General features: G+C 56.9%; 1 protein-coding gene across 6 annotated transcripts in view; it reads left to right on the forward strand.

Moving 5' to 3' along the window:
* The first annotated feature begins 9,497 nt into the window (after window positions 1–9,497).
* COL16A1 (collagen type XVI alpha 1 chain) overlaps window positions 9,498–16,603 on the forward strand; it is a 50,091-nt gene continuing 42,985 nt past the window's right edge. For 4 of the 6 annotated variants that reach the window (XM_078073491.1, XM_078073492.1, XM_078073493.1 and 1 more), the window contains exons 1-8: window positions 9,498–9,877; window positions 11,454–11,554; window positions 13,509–13,583; window positions 13,693–13,810; window positions 14,788–14,911; window positions 15,230–15,496; window positions 16,111–16,191; window positions 16,359–16,484. In XM_078073491.1, the coding sequence (XP_077929617.1) occupies window positions 11,482–11,554; window positions 13,509–13,583; window positions 13,693–13,810; window positions 14,788–14,911; window positions 15,230–15,496; window positions 16,111–16,191; window positions 16,359–16,484 (864 nt within the window). In that variant the 5' untranslated portion in view covers window positions 9,498–9,877; window positions 11,454–11,481. The remainder of the gene's footprint in view (window positions 9,878–11,453; window positions 11,555–13,508; window positions 13,584–13,692; window positions 13,811–14,787; window positions 14,912–15,229; window positions 15,497–16,110; window positions 16,192–16,358; window positions 16,485–16,603) is intronic. The other 2 variants (XM_078073495.1, XM_078073496.1) reach the window with 2 other exon arrangements.

Genomic DNA, 16,603 nt, shown 5'->3' on the forward strand with positions numbered 1-16,603 from the left:
TGGGGAGGCCACGCCCAGCTCCCTGGAACTGCCAGGCCTCGCAGGGAGGCGGGTGGAGGGGGGACGCATTCTCGGGCTTACACCTCACCTCCTGCAATTCCCCCGCCCCCCCCCCGTGTTTCCATTCTTTTCTAGGTAGACAGCTGGAGGGCCTGGGGCTTGAGCCCGGAACGGGAGGAGCTGGTCAGGCGCCTGCGCCCCTATGAGGCCCCCCCTTTTCTGCCCCTCTGCGCTCAAGCCTGGAGCCGGCTCTAAAAATAGACCTAGGCGTGTAACGTGCCCACCCGGGAGGGGGTCTGGGATGCCTGAGTCACCCTGCCCGCGGGGCCTCCCCTCATCTCTGGGAGCCGGGGCCAAGTTGATGGCCAGGCATCACTCCGGCTCTGTTGGCTGGACTCGGCGCTCTTGGCTGTGCCTTGTCCCCGTCCCAGGCCCCGGGAACTGACCAGGCGATGGCAGGCCAGGCTGGGCAGGCATAGCGGTAGCAGCCACAGCCGGGAAGAATTAAGAGTTCCCGGCCCTGATTTATTTAGTTGTTTTTGTGCGTCTGGCGGCGGTTCCCCCCCACCTCCCTGGCGGGACAGTCAGGTCTACACCTGCCCTTCTCTCCCGCCCAGGCCCACGGGGCTGTTCTAGGCTTCTGGGTGGGGACCTGCGCTCAGAGCAGCAAAAAAATCCCAACTTGGATCTTACAGATTCTGGAGTTACCACCCCATTTTACAGAGGAGGGAACTGAGTCCCAAAGAGAGGAAGGGGTCTATCACAGAGCAGACTGTACTGTAATAGCCCTGGATTCAAATCTAGCTCTGCCTCTCAGCAAGCCACTTCTTAGTGCCTGTTTCCTTACCGTAAAGTGCTCAAGTTCAGGATGACAGCCATTCACCTGTAAAATGAGAATCATGATAGACACTTAGGATTGTCCTAGTGACGAAAATTACTTTTTATTTTTTAAAAGATTTTATTTATTTATTTTAGAGAGAGAGAGAGAACACGAGAGCCAGGGAAGGAGCAGAGGGAGAGGGGGAGAGAGATCATCTCCAGCAGATTCCACGCGCTGAATGCAGAGCCCTATGTGGGGTTCGATCTCACGACCCTGAGATCACGACCTGAGCTGAAACCAAGAGTCAGACGCTTATCCCACTGAGTCACCCAGGCACCCAGAAAATTCCTTTTTAGAAAGCAGCAGAGGCATATTGGGAGTTTCTCGCACCTGGGCTGGATCCCAGTCCAGCAAGTTCGTGAGCATCTCTGGCAACTATTTTTCTCCCCTCCTGATGTGCAGAAGAGGATGAATGGGTGAGCTCCCCTCCTCAGAGCCGCTCAGCTAAGGTGGTGTGGCATGGTCACAGGGACACTGGGATGGGTGTGGAACACTTGGCTCTGAGTGGGTGTGGGGCGGCAGGTGAGGAGCGGCGGCTTTGCACAGGTCTGGCTCACCTGACTCTCTTCCCAGTTCCAAGGAGGGAGCATGTTGGGGTCATTACAGGTTTAAGACCTGCACACTTAGGGAATGGAAGGGGCTCAAGAGTCCCCAAAGTTCAGCTTTACCTTGTTGCTAAGGGGCAGGCCCCCCCATCCCCCCACCAAGCCAAACAGTGCATCAAGGCAGACCCTAGCCTTGAACCCAGGTCCTCAGTCTTAGGCTCTTCCCCCCTACCTTCCAACCACCTGCCTTCTTTGTCAGGCCTTCTCTGAATGGTCAAGGCTGACAACACTCCAGTTGATTTTATTTCTTTATATATTATTTGTTATTTAGGCTTCTCCGTGGAGGAAAAAAAACCAACAACCCTGTCTTATATCTGTCAGAAATGTCATTGACCTCTCAAAGCGACATGAAATCAGCTATGTAAATAGTGAAGGGGACTGGGGGACTGTCAGATATGAACGTGGGTGTGAGGTACGGGGCAAGGGTCCCTGGTGAATTACTAGCCCTCCCCGATAATAATAATACTAATAATGTTAATAATGAACATTTTTGAGTGTTTATATGGGCTTGGCTTACTTTCATGCATTATCTCATTTAATCCTCCCCAAAATTCCATGTGGTTTGGTATTATCATTATCACCCCATTTTATAAATATGGAAACTAAGGGCTCAGAGACGTGAAGGAATTTGCCTAAGAGAACAAAGCCAGGAAATAGCAGAGCCAGGATCAAACCTTCTTCCAACCTTTGATTTGACTTTCTGCCTTGGTGAAAAAGTTGCATTTTCGCCCTCAACTTTCCCTTCCCTGCCCACTCCCTTAAGTCCCCTTCCTAGCACAGGCCTCAGGCCTACCCAGCCCAGCCCCCGGGCACTACTGGGAGGAGGTGGGGCTGGATAATAGCAAAGCTTCTCTCCACCCAGAGTTTCCAGGATTCAAAGAATTCCAACTGTCTGAGGCTTTTGCATGCAAAGGAAGAATCTGGGAGTCCCTGGATGCTCCGCTCCTAACCACATCTCCCCCAGAAGACTCCTTGGCCTGCCCTCCAGGGTCGGGAGTGTGTCCTTTGCAGGAGCTGGGCTCTTCTTTCATTCATGCAGCAAATATTTGTAAGGCGTATAGTCTCTGTCATAGGCTCTGGGGATAAAACGGTAGCAAAAGCAGCTCTTTGTATGGCTTATAGTCTAGCAGGGCACAAAGACATTCAGAGAAATCAATGGCTGATAACTGATTGCACCCCTCGTTTTTCCAAGCTTCTGTTGAGATTTACCTCTTGTGAGAGACTGTTCCCCACCGGCTAGTGGTGAGGTGATTTGGCAAAAGTCACACAGCTTGTTAGTAAGGGGTAAGGTGGGGTGTGAACCCAATTATCCTGGGGCTGGAGACCCCACCCTTAGCTACTATTCTGAGTTCTTGCTTAATTTTTGGGTGAAGAAACTAAGACCCAAAGGGGACTAGAGGGGCTCAGAGTCCCACAGCACAGCAGGACTGAGCTGCGTTGGTCGGTAGCCAAAGGAATGCTTGGGTATAAACTCTCCCCCCGGGGCCTTGGGAGGCCAACACTTGCCCCCACAGGGATCACTGGGGGGTGGGGCAGATCTTGGAGGAAGGCTGGGGGCCAGGTCAGCCTGGGGGTCTATCCCCACCCTGCTCCAGGAGGCCCTGTGCTGTGGGGCCGAGGCCCCTTGGGAGGCCTTGATAAATGAGGGCTACATCCCACTGCCCCATCTGTGCTTGTTCTGAGATGTCATCTCTGTGCAGGCCTGGGGAGGTGGCCCGTAGACGGGAGAGGAGGAAGTGTCTGTCCTTCACCCTCTGGGAGCTTCCAGTCTGTCTGGGGAGCGGAGAGTTGCCCGGCTTGGGGATCGTTATGCCAGCCAGCGTCTTTGAGCATTGGCTAGGTGCCCGCACCTTGAGAGCAGCTTTCCCTTTGTCATTATCCCCTTCAGTCCTTCCAGCAAACCCCAAGTGATAGATGGTGCCATTATCTTTCTGTTTCTCAGAGGAAGAGGTTAAGCGTCCCCCGCCCCCCACCCGTTACAGAGCCAGGATTTGAACCCAGGGACAGGTGATCTAAGACCAGGTTCTACTGCAGGGGTTCTCAATATGGTCCCTGGGCCAGCAGCATCCACATGGCCTGGGAACTTACTCAAAAAGCAAGCTCTCTACTGGGGCGCCTGGGTGGCTCAGTCCTTAAGTATCTGCCTTCGGCTCAGGTCCTGATCCCAGGGTCCTGGGATGGAGCCCCACATCCGGCTCTCTGCTCGGTGGGGAGCCTGCTTTTCCCTCTCCCACTCCCCCTGCTTGTGTTCCCTCTCTCGTTGTGTCTCTCTCTCTGTCAAATAAATAAATTAATTAAATTAAAATAAAAAAAAAATAAAAGCAAGCTCTACTGAATCCAAAACCCTGGGGGTGGGGCTGTGTGGGACCAGTCCTCCAAGCTTGAGGACCTCTGCTCTCCTGCTTTGTAGCACTTGGGGGACTGCAGGTGACCTGATTCAGATCAAGAGCCCTGGGGTCAGGCAGAGCTGAATTCAGATCTCTGCTCCACCACTTCCCAGCCCTATGACCTTGAGACTTAGTCTTGAATCCTTGCTTTTCTAGCCCGTGAAGAGGTAAGAATAGTGCCTTATCTCCTAGAATTGCTGCTGGCTGCGTTAAATGAGAGAGTAGATCCCATCTGATGGATGAAAACAAAACAAAACAAAAAAAAACAAAAATCAAAAACCGGGAGGCTGAGAGAGGCGAAAGGACTTGCCCAGGACCGTGCTGTGTGGGCTCTTTCCCAGCGAGGGCTCTGCCCTGTGGGTCTGTCCCAAAATGACCAGTTCAAACCCAGCTCCATCCTTGCCAGCTGGGTGACCTTGAGCTGATGCCTCACTTCTCTCCGCCTGCATCCCCACACTTAGAATGGGCATCTGGCTGGTGCCTGGGCCTCCTGTGAATTTGTGAGACTAACATGAATTTCTCCATGTTGGGTCCGAGCCCATGCTTTAGAAGGGCTCAATCACTCTTAGCGGCCGCTATGAGAGGCAGGGCCGGGACCACCGCTATTGTCTTCTAACGCCCCCCACCCCTGTTCAGAGTATGATGAAGACTTTACAGGCGGTCCGAGAGCGTGGGAATTCCGAGGAGCAGAATTGTCCCCTCCGGGTAGAGCAGAGGTTCTCCACCTTGCCACTGCTGTGCTGGCAGGTGGGCCTGATAATTCTTTTATTGTGAGGGACCGTCCTGTGCCTCATAGGATGCATCCATATCATCTCGACTCATAGGATGCATAGCAGCGTCCCTGGGCTCTACCCCCCAGATGCCAGTAGGCACGCTCCCAGGCACGCTGCCCAGGGGACAACCAAGTCGGGGCCCAAGATACCTAGAGTGCTCTCCCTTCTCCCCCCAGGGACCACCTGCCGGGCCATCACCATATCCGCCTCAGTGCCCGTCAGAGTCTGCGCCTACCTCTCCCGGGGCTCCGGGCTGGTCCAACCAAGCAGGCGCCTGGTGCCATGAGCTATTGAAATCGGGCCCCCTGGTTGGGCATCTGTAAATGTTGCCGGGGCCAAGGCTGTCGGTGTGAGCTCGCCACGGCCCTGCAGGGGAGGTGGGCATCGGGATCGGCAGAGTGGAGCACTGGCCCACCCGCTGAGACCATAAAGCTGCCTCCAGAGGTGAAAGATGGGTCTCCCCGCCACAGGGAGGCAGACAGCTGTGGAGACACGGTGGCAGGGCTGATTTCAGGCAAAGAGATGGAGGGAGGGAGCATGAGAAAGAGTCAGAGATACAGAGCCAGAAACAGAGACCCAGGCAAAGACAGGGAGAGACAGAGACAGGGTGAAAGGAAGCAGAGAATAGGGCAGCTCGAAGATAAAGAGAGACAGGAGACAGGGACATGAAGATACAGGAAGGGGGAGAAAAAGACGGAGACACCGAGAGACAGAGATTCGGAGTTAGAGATGTCAATCCCCAGACAGAGGCACACAGGGGAGTTCGCAGCAGAGAGCAGAGGCAAGAGGGGGCGGCAGAGGGGCCGGCATCACAGGGAAGACTGCAGGCTAGAGGACTCGGGGCTGACACAGACACAGAGAAAAAGGGACAGAGACATTGGGAGACAGCCAGAGGCATAAGGAGACGGGACAGAGACACCCAGAGAATCCAAAGGAGGCGGTGAGTGACCTTGGTCCTCCGGTCTCAGGCCCAGAGACCTCTGTGGCCCAGAAGCTGCGCGCGTGTGGGTATTTCTGCACGTGTGTTCACTCACACCTGTCCTGGCGTGTGATCGCTCCTGGGGGTGCACGTCTGTGCCCAAGCGCTGGGACAGCGCCGGCATGCATCTATCCACTACTTCACCAGGGCATGCTTCCGGGGCGCCAGGCGCAGCTGTGGGCTGCTGAGTACCAGCAGACAGGCCCCTCGTGGAGCCTCCTGCTTATTAGTAGAGAAAGACAGCACACACACACACACACACACACACACATACACACACACACACCCCGCTGCTGTGCAGAGATCTAAAAACAGATTCATGTGATCAGGAGTGACTTGAGATTCCTCTGGATCTGGTGGTCAGGGAAGGCCACTCTAGGAGGTAACTTTGAGGTGAGACCTATTAAAGAGCCAGCCCAGCAAAGATCAGGGGCAAAGCCTTCCAGGCAGAGGAAGGGGGTTGGTACAAAAGCCGCAAGGGGAAAATCCACCTGGCCAATTCAGGACTGAGAATGGAAGCCAGTGGGGCCCCAGTTTCTGGGATGAGGCTGCTGGACAGGAAGGCGGAGGCCAGATCGTGGCAGGCTCTGAATAAGGCCAGGGAAAGGATTTGGGTTTTTATTCTAGGTGAAATGAGAACTGGAAAGTTGAAGCAGGAGAGTGAGTGAACATAAGAGCTACAGATTTGGAAAGGCCTTGCTGGCTGCTGGGTGGGAGGGAGGTGTCGGGAGGCTCCTGCCGGGTCCAGGCAGAAGCGGGTGTGGCTTGGGTGAGGGTGGGAGGAGTGGGGGGATGCAGGCTGTCTTGTGGAGTAGAGTCAACAGGACTGGATGGGGGGCGGGGGAGGAACCAAGGATGACTCCTAGTTTTTTGGCCTGAGCTTCTGAATGAATTATGGTGGCATCTACCAGAATGAGGAAGACGGGAGGAAGCAGATCTGTGGGGAATAATCAGGAGGTCTGTTTGGGCCATGTGTGATATGCGTGCGTGCGTGCACGTGCACCTGTGTGCCCGTATGCCAGGGCCCAGGTATGCGCGTGTGCATGTGGGGTTCAGATCACCTCCGCTCGGCTTCGTGGGAGCTCCTGGGCCTGTCCTGGGACAAGGCCCTGTCTTGGCTCTTCACTTTCCCCCAGCTTCCCGTGCTGCCCCTGCCAGATGGGGATTCCCCAATGGCCAGCTGGGACGGTGGGGTGGGCAGCCCTTGGGCCCGGCTGACATCTGGGCAGACTACTCTGGGCCCAGGAGGCCTCGGTAGCCCCACCCGGCAGCAGCAGTCAGGCTCCAGGGCAGCTGGTGGCGATTAGCAGCATTGATTACCTCGTGGTGATGCCATCTGGGGTGAGGGCACTGAGCCCAGCCCCACAGGAGACCCTGCTTGCTGGTGTGCAGGGCTTTCTGGGGCAGACACATATAAATGTGTGCATGCATGTGCGTGCACGGTCAGTATGTGAAGGGGGGGTGTTCTGCAGGAGCTTCCTGTGTCTGTGGGCACACATGTGTATGCACTGGAGGTCTGCAGCTTTCTCTGCTCGCATATACGAGTAATCACACCCATGGGCACATGTGTGCATGTCTGTGCATGTTTGTGCAGACATATCTCTGTGTGTGCATATCCAGGTATAGGTAGGGCTGTACGCATGTATTCTGAGAATTGTGCACCTGTGTTGGAGTATATCCAGGGATATATTTCTGTGGGTTCATATGTGCTCACATATGTGTCTCTGTGCATCTATTTATGTGCAGGACCATTGTGTGTGTGCGTGTGTCTGTGTAAATATAAGTGCCTACATGTGCATGTGAAGTCTACACGTGTGTTGTGAGACAGTGTATCTGCACGCTCCTGGATGTGTGCACACACGCGTCCGAGGGAGGGACGGGCAGAAGCACCTTTCTAGACTGTGTCTGCAGTGTATCCAGGCCTAGGGAGCACCCCAGGCTTGGCGGTTCTTGGGCGTACCCTTGGGGTGCTGGAGGGAGGTATCTGTGTTCCCCATTCTCAGGTCCTTCTGGCTCTGACTGCTCTGGGTCCAGCCCTCCCCTCCTGCCTGGGAGAGTCGGGGATGAATGGGGGGGGGGAGGGTAGGAATTGCCCAGGATGGCACAGTAGTTAAGAACTTGTGCTGTGAGTGCAGGCTAGCTGGACGTGGGTCCCTGTCCCACCATCTCCTAGCCATGTGAGCTCTGGCAAGTTGCGCCGTTCCTACGCTCCAGGTTTCCCCATCTGTAAAATGGGGATAAGAATAGAATTCTCCCTCCTGGGGTGGACGTGAGGAGTAAAGGAGTCAGCCTATGTGAAGTTCTTAGCACAGACCCTGACCTATAGGTGTTGCCTATTGGTTCCCAAGTGCCCACCTCTGGGACAGCATCCTCTGGGAAGGCAGAGCCTGTGCCCCCCCCCTTCTCAGGCCGGACTGCCCAGAAAGCCCCACCCCTCCGCTTCCCGCCTGCTGAGCTCAGCGCTTCCCAGGCCCCACCACTGTCGTAGCCACATCTGGGACAGCTCCCGGCGGGGCCGGGACCACAATGGGGCTCCTCTGTGGCCTTGGTTGGGGTTTCCGCTGACTCAGCGCCTCTGGCTCTTAAGGCGGGAAATCCCAGGCCTGCTCCCCGCTCTCCCGGGTTAGATGGGGCCACAGGACTACGGTACGACCATGTTGTTTCTACAGGAAGTCTCCCCTCATCAGGGGACCCCAGTTGCTCCCTCTCCACCACACATCGATTCCTCCCATTCATGGGCCTCTTGAACCCAATTCTCTGTAGTTCCTTGGCCTTGCTGCCCAGAAATTTGTTTGCTGCCTTGGGCGGGGTACCCTTGGGAGGGTCACCTTGATCATCCCCTGCCTCTGGATAGAACTGGACACCGTACCTGCTCCTTTTTGCTCAGAAGTCCCATCAGTGGTGTATATGCTTGAATCCCAGCCCCCCCAACCTCCTGCCAGTGTTCATGGTAAAAATGATAATAACAATGAATATTTTTTGAGCTCCTTTTTTAAAAAAAATATCATTTTTATTACTTGACAATCCTAGTCTCTTACAGCTCTTCTTTTTGGGGGGTTTTTATAGCTATTCTTGCATGTTTATTTTTTGAAGTAAACTCTACCCCCAAGGCGGGGCTCAAACTCTTGATTCCGAGATCAAGAGTCCCATGCTCCACGGCTGGAGCCAGCCAGGCGCCCCATATGGAGCTCCTCTTTTGTGGCAGACCCTGTATAAGCCCTTTGATAGACTTCCACTCCTTTCCTGCTCACAACAACCGTGTGAGGTATAGAGATCATTATCCCATCATACAGATGAAAAAGGGAGTCCGAGTTAAGTAGTAAGTTCCAAGCCACAAAGCTAGAGCTGAGGACAGGGACTGGAGCCCTTCTAACCCCATGGAGTCAGGAAGAAGAAGGGAACCTGCTGGGCTCCACTTCTCGGGGGCCTGAGGCTAGAGCAGAACGGGTTAATGCAGCGCCCACCCCCACCCCGGGAGGACCCCCACCCGCACCCTCTCCAGACCCAGGAACAGACTAACTGGGAAAGTGAGGCTGAGAAACTGGAAAAAGCTGACCGAGGAGGCCTGGGCAGTAGCCACGTCACCGCTGCCACGGAACTGGGGAGGAGGGTCTGCAACCCCCCGCCCGCCCGCCCGCCTTCCCCAGCCTTCTGGAGGCCCAGCCAGGAGAGGGGAAGGGGGTGGCACCGGGGAGGCCCTTCACGCTCCGGCCGGCCGGGCCCTTAAAGGGCCGGCCTCCCCGCCCCCCGCCCCCCCGCGGCCGCCGCCGGCTGCCGAGCCCCCTCGCAGGGCCGCTCCGGGCGCGCAGGGACCCGCCCCTCGCTGCAGAGCTCACCTGGCGGGGAAGCGGGCGGGGCCGGCGCGGGCGCGGGGCCAGGCCGGCAGCGGGGCCGTGTGTCCCGCCGGCCGCCTCTGCCACCGCCGGAGCCCCCTCCCGGCCCTCCCTCCCGCCTCCCGCTCGGCGGGCGGGTCCAGCTGTGTTCCATTAGCCGCCCTGGCACGTCCCCAGCCCCCTGGAACCGCCCCTCTTCCCCCACCCGGAGTGGCCGGCGGTCCCCGGCAGACGGGCGCGCGCTCGCTCGCGGGGCAGCGTTCAGCCCCCGGAGCCAGCGACCTGGGAAGCCGGGGTTTCGGGCCGTCGGAAGTGATCGAGGACCTCCCCGCGGGCCTGAGGAACCCAGGCCCCGCTCCCCCTGGCGGGCTGGCTGCCCTGGGCTGCCTGGATTAGTGAGGTGGGGGATCCCCAGCCACGGTAAGTGTGTGTGTGTCGGGGGGTGGAGTGGGCTGCCTCGGGGCTCTGCGCTGAAGCGCCTCTTCTGCCTCCACCTTGCTGTGTGACTTGGGCCAAGTGGCGTCCCGCCTCTGGACCTCAGTCGCCTTCTCTATAGGAGAGCCCTAAACTCCATCCCCGTTCTGCTCTCCCTGCCCCCAAATCTGCGCCTTTGTATTAGGATGGGATCACATCGTTGGAAGCTTCTCAGCTATCCCTGCAGCCCCTGCTCTGGCTGGGGCTGGGGAGTGGAGGCTGGAGATGAGGAGCAGGAAGAGGACAAGCACACCGATATTCCCGCCTCCACATGCGTTCACATGCCTCCCACAGTTGGCAGCCCTTCCGCTGGCAGGACGGGGAGGCCAGGATAGGGTTTTGAGTGATGGGATGTGCCCACCACTAGGAAGGAGGGTGAGTGGGGTGGAGGAACAGTTCTGCCCCAGGAAGAAGGGGATCAGGGTTCTATCTGCAACTATATTGAGGTGAGGGGTCCTTCCTGCAGTCACTCCCTATTCAGGACCGAAGGAAGGGAAATAGAATTCCGTGACAGCTGGGGGGAATGAGGTCAGACTTGCACAAGAACTTCCCGACAGGAGGGCCTACTGGAGGGGTAGTCATAGGCTGGCTATGTGCACGTGTGTACGTGCAAACTGGTATGTCTGGGTAGATCGGTGAACATGTGTCTCTGTGAGCGAGTCTGTGTGCAGGTAGGTGTGTATGCACGCACTGGCACAAATGTGTCTGTGTGGATATGTGCCCGTGTATCTGCGTGTGTCATGCTGACACATGAATGACTCTGTGTGTGCACGTGCGAGCTGCCTGTCTCAGGGGAGGCCGGATGATGTATGGGTCTGCTGGCCGCTTGCTGAGCCTGCATTGATTTATCTGGGCCCATCCATCAGGGTTTAATAAAACTAAAAGACGAGCATCCATCAGAGGGAGAGGTTGGCAACGAGGTCCTGAGCCCGGTGACCTGCTCTCCCACCCACTGTAGCCATGGGGGAAACTTCCTTGGCCCGCACACGACTCTGTGATACCTGCCACGAGACTCAGCCCCTGACCTTGTGGGTGCCTGGCAGGACTGCAGGGCTGAGCTGGGTGCAGCTGGCCGGGTACCAGGCTAGTATATAGCAATACAGTGCTACACAGGTTGATAAAATATCGAGATACTTCTAAGTGTCTTGGTAAATAGTCTCTGTCTCAAGCCCCCTGACTATCCCAATTCACCTGGCCTTCTAGGACCCTCTAGATCTCTCCTTAACCCAGCAACTATCCACTGGCGCCATCCAATGCTGCCTGGACCCAGAATGCTCCAGCCAGCGTTCTGCTCTGGCGGGTTGGCGTCCATGCCATACCGGTGGTTAAATATTTTGAATATCACCCTGGCCCAAATCCTAGCCCAAGGCCTGTGGTCGGGCCTCTGAGAGGGATTGATGCCTGGCCAGCCCTCCTGCCACCTCAGTACTAGGGCCTGGGCCCCAGGGGCCGGCTGCTACTTGCCCATGTCCCATGCCGTGTGAGCTCAGGAAGCCACCTTCCCGGTCTCTGTGGTTTTCAGGTGCTGGGGCTGACCTCTCTGGACCAGGATGTGGGCATCTTGGGTTCCTGGCCTGTGGCTGCTCAGTCTCTGGGCCGTGTGCAGCCGGGGGGCAGATGCAGGTGAGGTGCCACGTGAGGATCGGGGGGCCATCGGCCTGGGACGGGCTCCCTGAGATGCTGGGGTCCGAGGTACAGGTGTGACCATGTGCCTGGGTCACGCGGGCATGTCTGGAGAGTCGGAGGGTGGGCTCAGCGTGGCCTGGGGTGTTGGTACGGTGTGAGCCAGAGCGTCTGTGGGCTTCTGTCTGCATGTCTGTCTGTCCCGGAGCCTTTCTGCATCACAGAGTGTCTCTGCGCCTATTCCTGTGTCTCTGTGTGTGAGCGAACAAGCCTCCCCCCACCCCCACCCCCGGCACATGAACCCATCCTGCGCACACAGTGCTGGCCGGGGCCGGTGAGGTCTGTCCCTGAAGAAGGAAGCTGCATCTTGAAAGAGGCCCAAGCCCTTCCACTCCTTTCCATGGTGGAGAATCCATCCTCCAGCCCACGTGCTCCTCCTCCTCCACAGCTGGCCCTGGATCCTGGATAAAGGGCCCGCCTCGAGGCCCAGACGCTGGATGGGACAGAGGGTGCAGCTTTCCAGGGCCCGAAGCCAGAGGAAGTTGACCGGGCAACTTGCCCTGCCCTGATGGGTGCCCTCTGGGCTTCGTAGCTTAGCTGCCCAGCTGAGCAGAAATAGAACTCCTAGAACCCAAATCGAGCCGAGGGGGGCAGAAAAAGCAAGGTGCAGATGTGAGAGGGCTGTGCAGCCAGGGCGCATGCGACTGCCTGAAGGTTGTGTGTGTGTATATGTGTTTCTGCATGTATGTGCGTGTGCCTTGCTCTCTCCCTCACCGGGTCCCCTGGGGGCTGGGGCAGAGAATTTCAACATCTGTAAGGAATCTGGGCCCATTGCCAAGGGGTGAGTCACCCATTGCTGCTGCTGATGCTGAAGACAGTGATAGTCATTCTGGCCAGACCTGGGGGAGGGAGACTTCAGTGGGGTGACTGGGCTTAGGGATCCAGGATTCCTTCTTCCAGCTAGGCAGTCAGGGAGTCCAATGCCCAGCTTCTAGGAGCTGTATCCATTGTCCTGTCCCAGCTATCCCACCTGCAGCGATGGGAAGGCCTTTGTGAGTCTGGCCTTTATCTCCTGTTGTAGCATCTTTCCTGACATTTTGCTCAGTCAACCCTAAGAGGAGGCAAGCCCACAGCTGCCTGTCTGTCCCTTCAGGGTTTTGGAGACCATAATTAAGCTATCCTTCTCTAGGAGCCTTTACCCACTTAATATACCCTGTCTGGAGCCCCAAGGTCCTGGTGGTTCCCTTGAGCTTGTGGTCCCTTCAGGTCCTCAGTCTTTTCTTACTGTTTGTTTCATAAGGTAGTTATCCAGGTGAAGAGTCATTCTGTTGGCTCAGACTTGTGTCTGGTCTGCTTTTCTGCTGTAGATGTAGGAAATAAACCCCTCCCACGGCAGAGAACACGTGTACCAGCTGCACGTGCCATTCCCAGTGGCATGGGCATCTGTAACTCACACGTGTGCAGATATGCTCAGGTGCTTGCATATAACACAAGTGTGCATATGTGACTTTCTTTACCCCGAGGTGCCCCCTGCCCCCTGCTAGGGTGTATGTGCAGGAGGGAGCACAGGTATATATCCCACTCTCTACCCCATCTGAGTTCTAGGGCTGCCCAGAGTTTCTTTTGCTCTTTCTCTTGCTCACCTGCCACCTGAATTGGTATCTTGGGGGAATTTGGATTCCAGGAGTTCTGGTCCTGCTCTGCTGTGAACTCACTTCATGGCCTTGGGCCCAGCCTCAGTCTCTGGGCCTCAGTCTTCCCATCTATATACTGGGGGTCCTCCTGGCTCCCAGGGCAGCCAGGGTCAGAAGGCAAGAGGTAAAAGCAGCCCCAAGGCTGGGCCCGGTTAAAGGTCCAGAATGGGGTACAAAAACTTGCTTCTCTCCAGGTTCCCCAAGAGCCTGGACTCTTCAGCCAGAGTCCACTGACTGGCCCACTGCCAATTCTCTTCCAGGCGAGCAATGCCCACCTTCACAAGAGGAAGGACTCAGGTTGGAACACAGAAGCCATTTATCGACCAATGTGACCGGTGAGTGCCCATCTCATTCTGCTGTCCCCTCTCTCCCATCTTCCTAGAGTGGCTATTACCCCCTCCTCACCTGCCCAGCTGAGCTCTTCATCTGGTGTCTCCCCCAAAGGCTTTAACCTCATCCATCGACTCAGTCTCATGAAAACATCTGCCATTAAGAAGATCCGCAACCCCAAGGGGCCTCTCATCCTTCGACTGGGGGCAGCCCCGCTCACCCAGCCAGTGCGGTAAAGGCCCCAGTGTGAACTGGGCATTAATACTCCCCAGCAACTCTGGACGTGGGGCCTAAGCTCAGGGGCACCCGTGGGTCATTTTATCCCACCTGTTGCCGGGAGTCAACCTGGTTTCCGCCCGTGGGGCTTGCAGGGTAGGCACAGAGGAGATGCGTGGCACACCCACCCTCTGTCCCTCCCCTACCTCTGGCTAGCAGTCGGGGGACAGGTCTATATCCTACAGACACTGTGGAGACCCCAGGATGGGGGTGGGAACCTGGCAAGAGTCGTGTGTGTGTGTGTGTGTGTGTGTGTGTGTATGTATGTGTGTGTGGGTATGTGTGCCTGTGTGTGTGTGTGTGTGTGTGTGTGTGTGTATGTGTGTGTGGGTATGTGTATGTGGGTATGTGTGCCTGTGTGTGTGTGTGTGTGTGCGCGTGTGCATGCACACACCCACATGTGCCTATGGGTGAAGTTCAAATCCCACAGTCCCGGGGGGCCTGGCCCCTGCTTCCCTCTCCACCCTCACCTTCCAAAATGTTCCTCTTACTTGCGGCTCCAGTCACGCTGAATGCTTTTTATCTTCTGCCAGCACCTCTCCTCCCATCCAAGTCCTGGTTATCCTGGATTCCTCAGAAGAACTTAACCACAATTATCTTGAAATAGTGACATAGTCATCCTGGGGATTCTTTGTTTAGGGTCCTACCTTTGTTTAGGGTCCTACCACTCCCCCATTAGACTTGAAGGCTCCACGAGGGCGGGAACCTTCTCTGTGTTTTCACCACTGCTGCCCCCAGCAGCCGGACCCACCTGGCACGTAGTAGGCTCTCGATCAATGTCGATAGAGCGGATGGACGTGCATATGTATGTGTCGGTTTGAAGGTGTGGGCCTGTGTGAGTCCCGCGTGGGTTCGGCAGTCCTGAGGGCCCAGGGTGGGCAGCAGGTGGTCTCTCACCTGAGCCTCAGGGTCCCCTCCCTGCTCTGCCCCCAGACGAGTATTCCCTCGGGGCCTCCCCGATGAGTTTGTCCTGGTGCTGACACTCTTGTTGAAGAAACACACCCATCAGAGCACGTGGTATCTATTTCAAGTGACCGACGGAGATGGGTACCCACAGGTGAGCTGGACCCCCCTCCCCCGCCCCCTGTGGCCCTTGAGGCATCGAGCAGTACCAGTCCAGCACAACCTCTGTCCCAGCTTGTAAATCCTGGGGCCTCTCTGCCCCATCCCCGGCGCCCACCCTCGAGGCTACCCCGCCCTGGCAGCTCCTATCCCCTTCCTTCAGGGTGGACTGCTCTGTGGCCCTACCAGCTTCCGTCTCTTTCTGGGCTTCAGTCCCTCCTCCTGTGAAATGACCTTGAGAGCCCTGAACTTTGCCACACTGAGCCTGTGGGGCTCTGATTCTCTGTCTCGTTCCTTCCCCAATGCCACACAGATTTCCCTGGAAGTCAACAGCCGAGAGCGGAGCCTGGAGCTCCGGGCCCGGGGACAAGATGGTGACTTTGTGTCCTGCATCTTCCCAGTGCCCCAGCTCTTTGACCTGCGCTGGCACAAGCTGGGGCTGAGTGTGGCTGAACGTGTGGCCTCCGTGCATGTGGACTGCACCTCAGCCTCCTCTCAGCCTCTGGGGCCCCGGCGACCCCTGCAGCCCGTGGGCCACGTCTTTCTGGGCTTGGATGCTGAGCAGGGGAAACCCGTCTCGGTGAGTGCTGGGTGGGGGGCTGTCTGTGCTCCCACGTTCCGAGAGTCTGAGTGCGCTCCCTGGAATCTGTCTCTGACCAGGTCCTTCCCTTGCTCGGACTCCACTTGGGGTTCCCCACTGCCCTCCAGATGCAGCATATGCATATCAACCTGGCATTCAAGGCCCTTCATGATCTGGTCCCTAGAAATGTCTATGGTATCTTCTTCCTGTACATCTCTCTGTACGGCTTACTCCGGTCAATTCCTTCCTAGTCGTCCACGCACCTGCTACTTTCCCGCCCGCTCACCTCTGACTATGCTGTAACCTCACCTGGAATGCACACCCATCTGCAGAGTAGCTACTGGTCCTTCAAGGCCCAGCTGAAACGGAATCTCCTCCGCCTCTGTTCCTCTGGGCCAAAGTGAACTTTTCTCCCTCCTCTCTTTCCTGCATGCGCAGCTCTGTTTCGCTTTTGGTGACAGCTATACTCCTGATGGTCTCCCCAGGTGAGACTGGAAACCCTCTGAGGGCAGATCCTGGGGCGGAGCCATCTCGGGGCCTCCCGGGCAGCCAGGACACTGAGCTGTTTGATCAAATGAAGTGGGAAACTGACTTGTGTATCGTACCCCCTGCAGTTTGACCTTCAGCAGGCACATATCTACTGTGACCCCGAGCTTGTGTTGGAGGAGGGATGCTGTGAGATCTTACCAAGAGGGGTGAGTGGCCCAGCTCCGGCCCAGCTGGGAAGGTTTGGGACACTTCCCAGGGGCATAGTGTGCAGAGGTGGGTGGCCAGGATGGGGATGCACTGAGATCTTAGGATGATTGGGTGGGGGGGGGTCTGCCTTCTGTACTGACCCCAGCCCTTCCCCCACTCCGGACAGTGTCCCCCAGAGACCTCCAAGGCCCGCCGGGACACCCAGAGCAATGAGCTCATCGAGATCAATCCACAGACTGAAGGCAAGGTCTACACCCGCTGCTTCTGCCTGGAGGAGCCTCAAAACAGCAAGGTGGGTGGGCAGGGCAGGTGGACATGAGCACAGGTAGGTACAAGTGGGACTGAGGTCTCCCACCAGGGTCAGTTGTGCCTGGGGTAGGGAGGGCACTGGAAGCTCCACCTGTCTATGGA

This window comes from Halichoerus grypus, chromosome 5, assembly GCF_964656455.1.
Source record: "Halichoerus grypus chromosome 5, mHalGry1.hap1.1, whole genome shotgun sequence".
NCBI classification, from domain to species: Eukaryota; Metazoa; Chordata; class Mammalia; order Carnivora; family Phocidae; genus Halichoerus; species Halichoerus grypus.